The 13,370-nt window shown below is 44.9% G+C and overlaps 1 protein-coding gene across 4 annotated transcripts in view; it reads left to right on the top strand.

The window, feature by feature from the left end:
• The first annotated feature begins 1,216 nt into the window (after positions 1 to 1,216).
• LOC148514783 (uncharacterized) overlaps positions 1,217 to 13,370 on the top strand; it is a 59,709-nt gene continuing 47,555 nt past the window's right edge. The window contains exons 1-4 of one of the 4 annotated variants that reach the window (XM_088480891.1): positions 1,217 to 1,374; positions 6,968 to 7,121; positions 10,219 to 10,322; positions 12,387 to 12,532. In XM_088480891.1, coding sequence (XP_088337017.1) covers positions 7,023 to 7,121; positions 10,219 to 10,322; positions 12,387 to 12,532 — 349 coding nt within the window. In that variant the 5' untranslated portion in view covers positions 1,217 to 1,374; positions 6,968 to 7,022. The other 3 variants (XM_088480890.1, XM_088480892.1, XM_088480893.1) reach the window with 3 other exon arrangements.

Raw genomic sequence — 13,370 nt, 5'->3', positions numbered from 1 at the left:
TTGCTGGGTACACACTAGAGACGATCAAAATATTTAGATATGGAAGACTCAACCTGTATTATCTTCTAGGTGCCAAATAAATATTAATACAATCTGATTGGTTGCTATGGGCAACATCTCCAATTCTAAAAACCCACAATTTAAGGTGCCCATACACGGTGTGATGCACCGTGTAGGGCGACTGCCGATCCGTCGGCAGACGGATCGTGCTGTCACCGCCTGCAATCGTGCGGTCCCCGCAGACCGCATGATATGCTGGCTTCCCCCTGCTTCATCTGAATGGGATTGTACATCGCATCCCAGATCAGATGGTTTTGCAGGAAGACCTGGGGATGCGATGCACGACCCCGCGGGAGCGTGCAGCACATCAGATACGATATCGTGCCCATACACGGCACGATATATCGTGCCGATCCGTCGGATCGGCACGTATATTGTGCCGTGTATGTGGGGGCCTTTAGTAAATATACCCCGATCTGCGACATATAGGGGACATCGTCTAGTGTGCCCCCACTATGTCATTGACGACATCCTCCGTTGAACCTGCATACAGCTGCATTCGGCTGCATGGCCTCCGCCGTCATTCCCAGCATCTGCAAATATGTACGCATTTGCCGCTGCAGCCACCCCCGCCACTGCCATACACACTAGACATTGCCTAGTGTGTACCGGCATAATTTACACTGGATCCATTTGACTTTTGGACTCGTTACTACAGGGGTTCGTTTACTGGGAGCAAGCAGGGGGCAAATGCTATTAACCAACCCAAAGAAAACTTCCCCAAGGGTCTGCTAGCTGCTTGAGGATCACTTGAATGAAGGCAGAGGGTGAAGGAAATACAGCAAAGGGCTTGTCCTGTGTCCAGGGGTAGGAAGATGGTAGGGTGGACAGGCAGGTGACAGGGTGGGTAGGAAGATGGTAGGGTGGACAGGCAGGTGACAGGGTGGGTAGGAAGATGGTAGGGTGGACAGGCAGGTGACAGGGTGGGTAGGAAGATGGTAGGGTGGACAGGCAGGTGACAGGGTGGGTAGGAAGATGGTAGGGTGGACAGGCAGGTGACAGGGTGGGAATGCAGATGGCAAAGTTGCATGGTAGGAGACACACCATGGCACAGCGGCAGAATATTATATGTGCGCCCCTGTCATCCGGGCACTTGCTGGGTTCTATCCAGCAATGTGGTAATAAATCAGGGGAGCCCGGTGCGGGTACCCGGATGTGGGCGTTACGGGGGTGGATCCCCGCCAGTCACACGGCACAGACCGGCCCCGGGGCCACAACCTCCACACGCCGACTGCAGCCCGGCAATCACACGGCCGATAGGTTGTACTTCCGCCCAGCCTGCCTTTATTTATCTTCCGGGTGGCCGTGAGAGGGGTAAGGGAGGGGGTGATCATGGTGAGCAGAGTGCCACATAGCCTGCTGCTCCCTGTATATCCCATGCTGGTTATATCTATTTATTCTACATAGTATATACCCTGTCTGTATGTATCATCCTGTAGTCACACATTACTGCCCTCCTGTATGTACAGCCCCATACACCTCTGTCCTTACCTATATATTATCATCTGTATTATACTGTATCTATCCATCACCTTATTCCTCTCCTTAATCTATATATTATATATCCTGTCTGTCTATGTGTCACCCTGTAGTCACACATTACTGCTCTCCTGTATGTACAGCCTCATACACCTCTGTCCTTACCTATATATTATCACATGTATTATGCTGTATATCCATCACTGTGTCACCTCCTGCACATCTCATACATATCTCTATCACCTCCTGCTTCCTCTCCTTAATCTATATAGTATATACCCTGTCTGTCTGTAGTCACACATTACTGCCCTCCTGTATGTACAGCCTCATACACCTCTGTCCTTATCTATATATTATCTCCTATATTATGCTGTATATATATATTATCACATGTATTATGCTGTATATATATTATAACATGTATTATGCTGTATATCCATCACTGTCACCTCCTGCACATCACATACATATCTCCATCACCTCCTGCTTCCTCTCCTTATTCTATATATTATATACCCTATCTGTCTATGTATCACCCTGTAGTCACACATTACTGTCCTCCTGTATGTACAGCCCCATACACCTCTGTCCTTACCTATATATTATCATCTGTATTATACTGTATCTATCCATCACCTTATTCCTCTCCTTATTCTATATATTATATATCCTGTCTGTCTATGTGTCACCCTGTAGTCACACATTACTGCTCTCCTGTATGTACAGCCTCATACACCTCTGTCCTTACCTATATATTATCACATGTATCATGCTGTATATCCATCACTGTGTCACCTCCTGCACATCTCATACATATCTCTATCACCTCCTGCTTCCTCTCCTTAATCTATATAGTATATACCCTGTCTGTCTGTAGTCACACATTACTGCCCTCCTGTATGTACAGCCTCATACACCTCTGTCCTTATCTATATATTATCTCCTATATTATGCTGTATATATATATTATCACATGTATTATGCTGTATATATATTATAACATGTATTATGCTGTATATCCATCACTGTCACCTCCTGCACATCACATACATATCTCCATCACCTCCTGCTTCCTCTCCTTATTCTATATATTATATACCCTATCTGTCTATGTATCACCCTGTAGTCACACATTACTGTCCTCCTGTATGTACAGCCCCATACACCTCTGTCCTTACCTATATATTATCATCTGTATTATACTGTATCTATCCATCACCTTATTCCTCTCCTTATTCTATATATTATATATCCTGTCTGTCTATGTGTCACCCTGTAGTCACACATTACTGCTCTCCTGTATGTACAGCCTCATACACCTCTGTCCTTACCTATATATTATCACATGTATTATGCTGTATATCCATCACTGTGTCACCTCCTGCACATCTCATACATATCTCTATCACCTCCTGCTTCCTCTCCTTAATCTATATAGTATATACCCTGTCTGTCTGTAGTCACACATTACTGCCCTCCTGTATGTACAGCCTCATACACCTCTGTCCTTATCTATATATTATCTCCTATATTATGCTGTATATATATATTATCACATGTATTATGCTGTATATATATTATAACATGTATTATGCTGTATATCCATCACTGTCACCTCCTGCACATCACATACATATCTCCATCACCTCCTGCTTCCTCTCCTTATTCTATATATTATATACCCTATCTGTCTATGTATCACCCTGTAGTCACACATTACTGTCCTCCTGTATGTACAGCCTCATACACCTCTGTCCTTACCTATATATTATTACAAATATTATCGCATGTACGAGGGTTATCCAAATAGTGATGCCTAAATGCTCATATCTCTGAAATCATACGCAACATTTAATTGAAACTTTGTCAGTTTCTACTTTAATATGTCTGCTAACTATGGGCCTGATTCAGAGCAGGACGCTCTGACCAGAGCACTCGCTCTGAATCAGGGCCCTCCTCCCTAAAAATGGAGCGGCCTCTTGGACGCTCGCATAGCTGTGGGTTACCACCCACAGCTTATGCTAGCGTCCATGATGATGGTCGCGATGGTCAAGACCATCGCGACCATCAGGCTTGCGATGAGACCCTGCGGTAGGGTCTCGCTGCCGCAAGCCCTGGAGTGATTTTGGCTCTATCAGAGCCAAAATCACTCTCACTGACATCACTAGTGATGTCAGTGGGGCCGGACTCAGACGGTAGGCGTTCCCATGGGAACGCCTCCGTCTGGCACCCACGCCCCCGGAACGCCCACCAAAGGGGGCGTGCTGTCACTCACCATCGACAGCACACCCCCTTTGGTGCGAGACCCCGAGCGACGTATTCCTCGTCGCTCGCCGGGTCTCGCGCATGCGCACAACGGAGCTTCCTCCGTCGTGCGCATTCGCCCCAACATCGACCCGCTAGCGAGCGACCTTCGCTCGCGAGCGGGTCTGAATGACCCCCTATTTATGTAGTTTTGTTTAGGTAGTCCAAGAAATACCATGGAATCCAAGATGAAACAAAGAGTTGTCATTAAATTTCTGAAAAAAGAAGGCTGCAGTGCTACAGAAATCCACAGAAGACTGAAAAAAGTGTATGGTGAGCGTACAATTGACTATAGCAATGTCAGAAGGTGGATGAAGCGTTTTCAATCGGGAGAATCGTCCGTGTGCGACAAACCTCATGGTGGCAGATCATCAACTGCAGTGACAGCAGAGAACCGACACAAAGTCGATGCCATGATACAGAAAGACCATCGTGTGACCATCAGAGATATCAGTGATGAACTTGAATGTAGCCATGGCACTGTAGAAACACTAATAGTAATCAATGATGTGGGATATGGTAAAGTGTGTGCTAAATGGGTTCCAAAGCAATTAACCAGGGATCATAAGGCCCAGAGGGTGGAAGTGTGCAATGACCTTTTGACCAACTTTGAAGCCAACCCTGAGATGTTTTTGGAAAATGTAATTACAGGAGATGAGACCTGGGTTTTCCTTTATGACCCAGAAACAAAGGCCCAATCAAAGCAATGCAAACACCCAAGTTCACCTAGGCCAAAAAAGTTTAAATCACAGCGATCTGTAAACAAAGTCATGGCCACATTCTTCTGGGATTACTGAGGTGTTATTCTCATCGATTACTTGGAACAAAACCAATCAATCAACAGTGATCGATACATTATTACATTTAAGAAGCTGAAAGAAGCCATCCGCAAAAAAAAGGTCAGCAATTTGACTGTCAAATGTCATCTTACACCACGACAGTGTCAGACCTTACACTTCGATGGCAACATCTGCGGCCATTGCCAAAATGGGTTGGGCAATAGTGCCACATCCACCATACAGTCCTGATTTGGCTCCTTCTGATTTTCATCTGTTTGGCCCTCTCAAATACGGTCTCCGGGGGTCAACATTTTGAAGACATAGAGGTTGTTAAAAACGCCATACGTTCCTGGGTCAAACACCAACCACTGGAATTTTTCAAGTGGATTCACAGCTTGGGTTGAGAGGTGGAGAAACTGTTTGAGGGCAGATGGTGAATTTTTTGAGTAGAGTCATTCTGTTACTAAGACTTCAAAGTATTTTACTGCAAATTTTCAAATCTGTATCTATAATACAATTTGAGTTGTGAGCATTTAGGCATTACTTTTTGAACAACCCTCGTATTATGCTGTATATCCATCACTATGTCACCTCCTGCACATAACATACATACATCTATCCATCACCTACTTCCTCTCCTTATTCTATATATTATATACCCTATCTGTCTATATATCACCCTGTAGTCACACATTACTGCTCTCCTGTATATACAGCCTCATACACCTCTGTCCTTGCCTATATATTATCACCTGTATTATGCTGTATATCCATCACTGTCACCTCCTGCACTTCTCATACAGTACGTTTATGTATCTATATACTGTATATTCCTTTATATATAATTTCCATGTTTACTACCCTTTATTTATATAGTTAAACATATTACGCAGCACTTTTTGGAGAATGTTTAACCAATCACACCCACTTCCCTGGAGCTTACGTTGTAATTTCTCTTGCACACCCAGAGGAAATTATTTTAGACACGGAGAAATAAGTGGGAAAAGCAGGACGAGAGGTTGTATTATTGTGTTATTGTTTAGCCTGACAGGCTAAACATCTCTCTATCCATCTATTTGGCATCTACTGGGCTCCTTTATCCATCTGTGCCTTGTGTCTTCTCTTTGGGAGGAGGAAATCAATCTGGCACGATAATAGGCCTATTATGGCAGTGTTGGTATCGGCCCATATGTGGTGCGAGGGAAAGCTTGTGATGCCGGCAGGACGTGATGTACCGTTCTGGGACAGCACATCGCGCCTGTGGCCCGTATTCAATTTGGAGCGAAAAGCCGAGATCATTTAAAAAAGTTTTGGCAACGACGTCATTTCGCCAGACGGAAAGGTATTCAATTCGAAAGACTTTCCGCCTAGGCGGAAAGTCAATGGAATGTAATAGGCGAAAAAGTTTCACCTATGAATGGCAGACGGAAAAAAGTGCAGAATTGGGGTTTTGGGGTGTAATGTTGCGGGAACCCCCAGGCATGCTTAAGACAGTCCCCCAAAGGTAAACTGTGCAAAAAAAATGTAAAAAAACACTTTAGAACACCCCAAAAAAGTACTTTCATTTTGGGGGTGAAAAAATGAAAGTTGGGGGACAAACTTAAAAACTAGCGAAATAGACTCCAGAGGGGTCCCCAATTATGCCCCAGGTATTTTTTACTTTGCAGGTGCTTGCGGCAGGTGGATTTTTCACGATTTTTTTAACTTTACTTTAGCAATTTTAAAATATGCTGCTCCCCATTTTCAGGTACCCAAAATTTGCTGGGACTAGTTATTTTCACCAAAGCCCCCCCACAAAAATGCTATTCTTCACCACTTATGTAAAGACGCTATTTAGCACCTATTGAGCCCATTTAAAAACCCCAAATACCTTCAGCAGGCCAAATCAGGGGTACCCATCGTGATCCCCCCATGTTAGAGCACCTTTTGGGGGGTGTCAGGATGATTTCCCCAAATCTGACAGGACTTTTCACCTGTAACAGTTTCGCCGGGTCCCGTTTTTTCGCATCTTTTCAAATTGAATATGGGGAAACGCGGGGACGCGCGCGATACTTTTCCGCCTGCAAAACAGACGAAGTAGGCGAAATGTCCGGGAGGCGAAAAAGAATCGCGGGTGCGAATAAAATTGAATACGGGCCTATGTCGGGAATTGAATTCTCCTCTTTGCTTGGACATTATTTATTACTTATTAACATTTACTGATATAATGGCAGCATAGTCCATTGCACTTTGCTATTGGTTGTCCATTTCTCCTGGTACACCTACAGTATCCACAGAAATATATCTGGACCAGTTTCATTTCCATTTCTGTGTCCCAACTTCATATAACTTGTATACACCAGCAGGACCGCAAGTCAGTGACTGTATCTCTGACGTGTGTAATTATCCTGCCGGGGGGAGATGGATGATCTCGAAATCCGGAAGCTGCGTAAGAAGTTGAGACAGATTGAGGCTTTGGAGCACCTACCTCGGGATCTGACCCCTTGCGAGATTGCAAAGGTGAGTGCTTGGTGTGTTACATATGTATAAATAGATATAAGATAATGTGTTGTAGGTGTGATGGCAATTCTCAATGTAGAGGCTGATTGTCAGTCAGATAGAAACATAGAATTTAGATAGTCATCATTCTAGCACCCTGCACCTGTCAAAACAAGTGCAGTTCCTCTTTCTTGCCTGGGGTGTCGCTCTCTGCTCTGGTGCTTCTAGCACACTCAGCTGATGCAACAAACTGCTGATATACAAGCCAGAGTGTGCTAGAAGCACCAGAACAGAGAGCGACACCCCAGGCAGGAAAGAGGAACGGCACGGTTTGTGACAGGTGCAGGGTGCTAGAATGAAGACTAGTCAGACACTGCCGCGCCTGCTTCTTTTGATGGCTGTCAGTCTGCGATTTTATGCACATGCAGCTACAAAGCCCCTACCTGGTGTACAGCCGTGTGTGTGTGTGACTGTGCATCTGTAGCTGCAGCCACAATTTCCCCTCTCCTCTCATCTACATATTATGTATTTATGTGAATGTGTAAACTATCTGTATTAGTCTGTGCTTAAGCATCTTGTTGTCAATTTTATCCCCTTGTACGGCGCTGCAGGACCCTTGTGGAACATTAGAAAAAAAGATAATAATAATAATATCAGAGTACCCTCCCAGTCACTCACAAATCTCGTCCCAGGACCAGTTGTGCACCAAGAGATTGCAGCCTGTGATTAGTTCTCCCACTCAGCCCTCCCCTTCCACCGCCATTTAATGATGGTTATTGTAATTGTTATGTTGGTTCTATATGACAGAACCTGCAGTACCACAGTAAGATAGGCACTACAGCTTTACATTAAACTCTTCCTGCTGAGCTATGTACAGCATGCACATCATTGTACACATATGAAAATATTGAAATGTAGGGGAGGCTGTAGTGAAACCTGTGCGTTCTGCATTAGCTGTGGAGGTGTGGAATTCCACGTTTTCACATTTACACAGACCCAGCCGGAATAATCACTGGAGTACAGGGAGGGTTTAAAACTCTCACACACCTGATGCTCTTGGCTCCTGATACCGGACAAGCTGGCCAGGCAATAGGCCGGGGGTGGTGGTTAGCAGTAGGGTGCCAGCACCTGGAAGGTCCACAGATATTGTAACTGCTCACTGTTAAGCACAAGGAGAGCAGGGGTATTGACTTTTATGTTTATTTGCTTATTTTCTGTTATGTGCCTGTGTGTATGCAGGCCTATGCATACATATGCTAAGGTGCAGTGTTTGCTGTCAATAAAAAGACACTGCTTCACTGAGTACCTGCCTGTCTGGGGTCCTCATTTCTATACCACGTGTTACAACTTAAAATAAAGCTTACACTCATGATTAGTTTAAGACACATAGGCCCTGATTCAGAGCCGGACGCTCTGACCAGAGCGCTCGCTCTGAATCAGGGCTCTCCTCCATTAATATGGAGCGTCCTCCTGGACGCTCGTATAGCTGTGGGTCACCACCCACAGCATATATGAGCGTGCAAAAAGATGGTCGCGATGGTCTTGACCATCGCGACCATTGGAATTGCGAGGGAAACCCTGCGGTTGGGTTTCCCAGCCGCAAGGCCAGGAGTGATTTTGGCTCTATCAGAGCCAAAATCACACCCACTGACATCGCTAGTGATGTCAGTGGGGCCGGCTTCAGACGGTAGGCGTTCCCATGGGAACGCCTCCGTCTGGCAGGCACGCCCCCGGCATGCCCACCAAAGGGGGCGTGCTGTCAATCAACATCGACAGCACGCCCCCTTTGATGCGAGACCCGGAGCGATGGAAAGTCCTTCGCTTGCCGGGTCTCGCGCATGCACACGACGGAACTCCCTCCGTCGTGCGCATACGCAGTGGGGCCCATCGACCCACTTGCGAGCGTAATGCCGCTCGCGAGTGGGTCTGAATGACCCCCATAGTCGGCTAAAGGAGAAGCATTTTAGGAGGGGATGTAGTCCGAATGTCGACACTGACAAAAATGTCGACATTATGGTTGATGACAGTTAGAATGTTGACACATGAAGTTAGGGTTAGGTTGCAGCTAGGGTTAAACTGTATGCAATTAGGCTATTGTTGCAATTAGGATTAGCCTGCAATTAGGGTTAGGTTTCATTTAGGGTTAGGTTGCAATTAAGGTTAGTTTGCTATTAGGGTTAACCTGCAGTTAGGGTTAGGTTGCAATTAGAGATAGGGTTAGGCTGCAATTAGAGTTAGGTTGCATTTAGGGTTAAGATGCAATTAGGGTTGGGCTGCAGGTAGGGTTAAGATGCAATCAGGATTAGGGTTAGGCTGCAATTAGGGTTAGGTTGCTATGAGGGTTAACCTGCAATTAGGTTTAGGGTTAAGTTGCAATTAGGGTTAGGCAACAACTAGGGTTAGGCTGCAACTAGGGTTAGGGTTAGGCTGCAGTTAGGGTTTGGTTGCAATTAGGGTTAGGCAACAACTAGGGTTAGGCTGCAGTTAGGGTTTGGTTGCAGTTAGGTTTAAGTTGCAATTAGGGTTAGGCTGCGGTTAGAGTTAGGCTAAAATTGGAATGTAGACATTCTGACTGTCAACATTCTGAAAATGATGACATGTCAGTGTCAACGTTATGGTGTTGACATAATAAATCTCGATATTCTGAATTTGAACATTTCATTCCACACCCTTTTTAATAGAAAAGTTCAGATACTGTATATAAAGAGCATTCTCCTCCAGTAGTATTAGGTAAGATTTTAATGTGATGTATTTATTCTAACCACCACATTTTCCATTCCCACAAAAGTCGGCGCAGGGTGCGTTTCTGGGCACGTACCCATGTGTGCGCATGGCACAGAGACAGGTGCAGTTTGGAATATAACTGTGTGGGGGGTATATAACTGTGGAACAATGGAATATAACTGTGGGGGGGGGGGGGGTATATAATTCCCAGCTCATATATGTAAACAATATTTGAAATGTTTAGTTTTTCCCAACATTTATAATGTAGATATATATTTCTGATGCCATATATTCTGCTTGTGCTACTATAGGAGATCTCATCCATCAGTTCTGTGCTAGTAAATGGAAGTGACTCTGATGACCAGATATCTGTGTCTCCTGTTCCTACGTACAGGTGTCTCTGAAGCTTGAACTGCGGCGGCTGTTGGAGGAATTGCTGTCTCGACAGGTGGAAGTGAAACAGGAAGAAGAAACTGTGGAGACGAATGGAAACGGCAGGTCAGATATAAATCCAAGTGCTTCTGTGGCATTCTGTCATTAATACATGTTGTTAGGGACATCATTTACTTAATTAGAGAACAGGGTATTTGGATTCCTCTATGAGCAGCTGAATCGCTGTCTTCTTTGGTATTTGCATCTAATTTACATAATTGCGTACGCGCATAACAGACTCTCCCCTTGGAAGCACGCCCTGGAGTCCATTATCCGCAGCTGAGACCGTCAATGATTTGTAGAAGGCCACTTTTGCTACCCTTGGGCCCGTGTGCTTGGAAGGCTGAGCACAAACACTAGGACTAAAGGGACATATTTAATTAGTATTGCTTATTAATAAAAAACAAAAACAGTTTTGCTAAAGCTGGTGCATACTGGTTGGAGGTCTGTTGAAAAGAGATTTACTTCCTTCATGATTGGCAACGGTTATTTTGTTTCCAGCATGTATGAAGAAAACATTTTTGCCCATTAGAAAAGAGAAAACAAAACAGATCTAGAATACCCAGGAACGTTAGAATGACAGACTTCAATATTGGATCCAGCCAGTAGGTGGCGCAGTTGCTGTTTTTGGCAAAAACTATTGAAGAAGAGAAACTGCGTCACCTGTTTCCATAGGTGTTGAAAACTATCTGCAGTACTCGCCGTTGCCCGAGTTTAAATCTTCAAGTTATTAAGTTTTATTTATGTGATGTCGTCCAAATCCATCCAGTGGAAGGCCCAGAACAGGCTCCCTGGGTCAAAGTTCTGCCCGGCGCACTCTGCCGTGAGGTCCGACCGGGACCCCCAACCACTCCATTAGGCATCCCAGACGAATTGCCACCCCTCTGTGAAGTTTTCATGCAAATCCATCCAGTGGAAGGCCCAGTACAGGCTCCCTGGGTCAAAGTTCTGCCCGGCGCACTCTGCCGTGAGGTCCGACCGGGACCCCCAACCACTCCATTAGGCATCCCAGACGAATTGCCACCCCTCTGTGAAGTTTTCATGCAAATCCATCCAGTAGAAGGCCCAGTACAGGTTCTGCAAAGCATACTTCAACGGGAGGTTCAATCGGGACCCTACCCCCCAAAACCTGGCAAGGATCCAACTAGATCACTTTGCGTTGGTTTCATCCCAATCGGTGCAAGGGTGTCCGAATGCATAACCAGAGAGACAGACAGACAGACAAACAACCAGACCAATACATTTTATATATAAGATGGTGGAATTCAGAGTTGGCGCTGATGTTATTGTAAAAGTAGAAAAAGTAGAAAACAAAACCCTTGGCTGCTCCAATGGTTATAGAGGTTTCATCCTTCAGTGTTCTTAAAGCTGTGCCTTCTCCTTTGAAAAATTATAACAACCAATCAGCTCCTAACTGTCATGTTACATTATGTGTTTCAAAAGTGACAGGAGCTGATTGTTTGGTACTTTATTTTATTACAGCTTGTCTCTCTTCAAGGCTTAGTACATCTAGCCCTTAGGGCGGAATTCAATTAAGCCTAGGGCTGTATCACCTGCGGCTATTCAGTCAGACTCCCTTTTTCACCCAAACCCCTTTTTATCGAGTGTTAAAAAGGGACGCGAAGTGCAGTTAACGTTCATTAACTCATAAGCTGCATACACACGATTTTGTTACCAACGATTTTATGAACGATTTTTACGAACGATTTTCTGTCAGATTATCTGTCAGATTTTTTTAAAGTGTAATGAACGATTTTTATGAACTACAAACGATTTTTGCATATTCCCTTAATGAAAATCGTTCAGTTGACAAGTCTGACTGAACTACAAACGTGAACGCGCATGAACGATAATCGTTCATCATTTGACTCAGAAAGTGAATGATTTTTTCAAACGATTATCGTTAAACGATATCGTTTAACGATAATCGTTCAAAAAATCGTTGTGTGTGTATGCAGCTTTAGAGTCCGTGAAAAGTTCACGGACCTATGCCTCAACTAGGTGTTATCACCCGCTAACTGCATACCTATCAGGGATATCTGTTTTGGGTCTCATGAAACCCGAAAATAAATTCCCCGTTAAGTGAGGCTAATTGAATTCTGCCCTTAGTGACATAGTGTGTCCTTACAGTGTGGCCAGGACCTCGCTCCCAGACTTCACTGAACAGAATACCCCGGCGTCTGACGCTGCTTCTACACCGGGCCGGCAGGAGTCCGCTCCACAAGTAAAGCTGAAACGTCCCGGGGAGATCCCGAATCCTGCAGAGCTGCTGAGACGTGAGAACTAACTCTGACATATTACTAGATAGATGTGTTTGTGTTTGTTTTGTTTGTATCTTGCTGGTTTGAAATTAAACACAATATTATAATTTCAGAATGAGCTTGTATGTAAATGTTATAAATACTTTGCACAAGCTAGAGAGCAATGAAACCTGTGATACAAATGAATCCATCATGAGAAAACACCTTATAACATTCACAGATATATGTCAAATAGTCAGATAGTGTCACTGTACTTCTATCAGGTTCCTGGGGCGCTTGCTGTGTTCCTGTGAATATAACCATTAGCTTGTTTATAAAAATAAAAAAGTATGCTGTATATTACCTGTATTGTTCCCTTACGGAATAAATATCATTATTATTATAATTATCTTTTATTTAGAAGGCTCTGTACAAAGGGATAAATTCAGAACAGGATACATAAGTACAGACTAATACAGACCTATATAATATATATAGTGTTTCCGCGCCCTGCCCGATTTCCAAATGGCAAAATGCACCCTGCCCTTATGGTGGCTCCTTGCCATCCCAACACGCGGGCCACAGTGAGAAAAGTTGTGGTGCAGCGTTCACCGCAGAAGAGTAAGGTGAGAGCTTGGGGGCAACAGTAGCGGTTCTAGGCCCGGGCAAGCCGGGACGTCGCCCGGAGCGCTATGGTGTCCGGCGGGCGCTGGAAACGCCCACCATCCCTCCCGGCGCTAAAGTGTTTATGAAGCTTCAGGGGGAGGGAGCGGAGAAGGGAAGGGGCGGCCACACAGGACGGTGCTGGGCGCAGCAAAGCCTAGCGCCGGCCCTGGGGGGCAACCCAGCATGTGCGTAAATGCTGGGCACGGCC

This window comes from Taudactylus pleione, unplaced genomic scaffold (genome assembly GCF_031769625.1).
Source record: "Taudactylus pleione unplaced genomic scaffold, aTauple2 ptg000258l, whole genome shotgun sequence".
Taxonomy (NCBI): Eukaryota; Metazoa; Chordata; class Amphibia; order Anura; family Myobatrachidae; genus Taudactylus; species Taudactylus pleione.
This window is presented reverse-complemented; position numbering and strand designations above follow the sequence as displayed.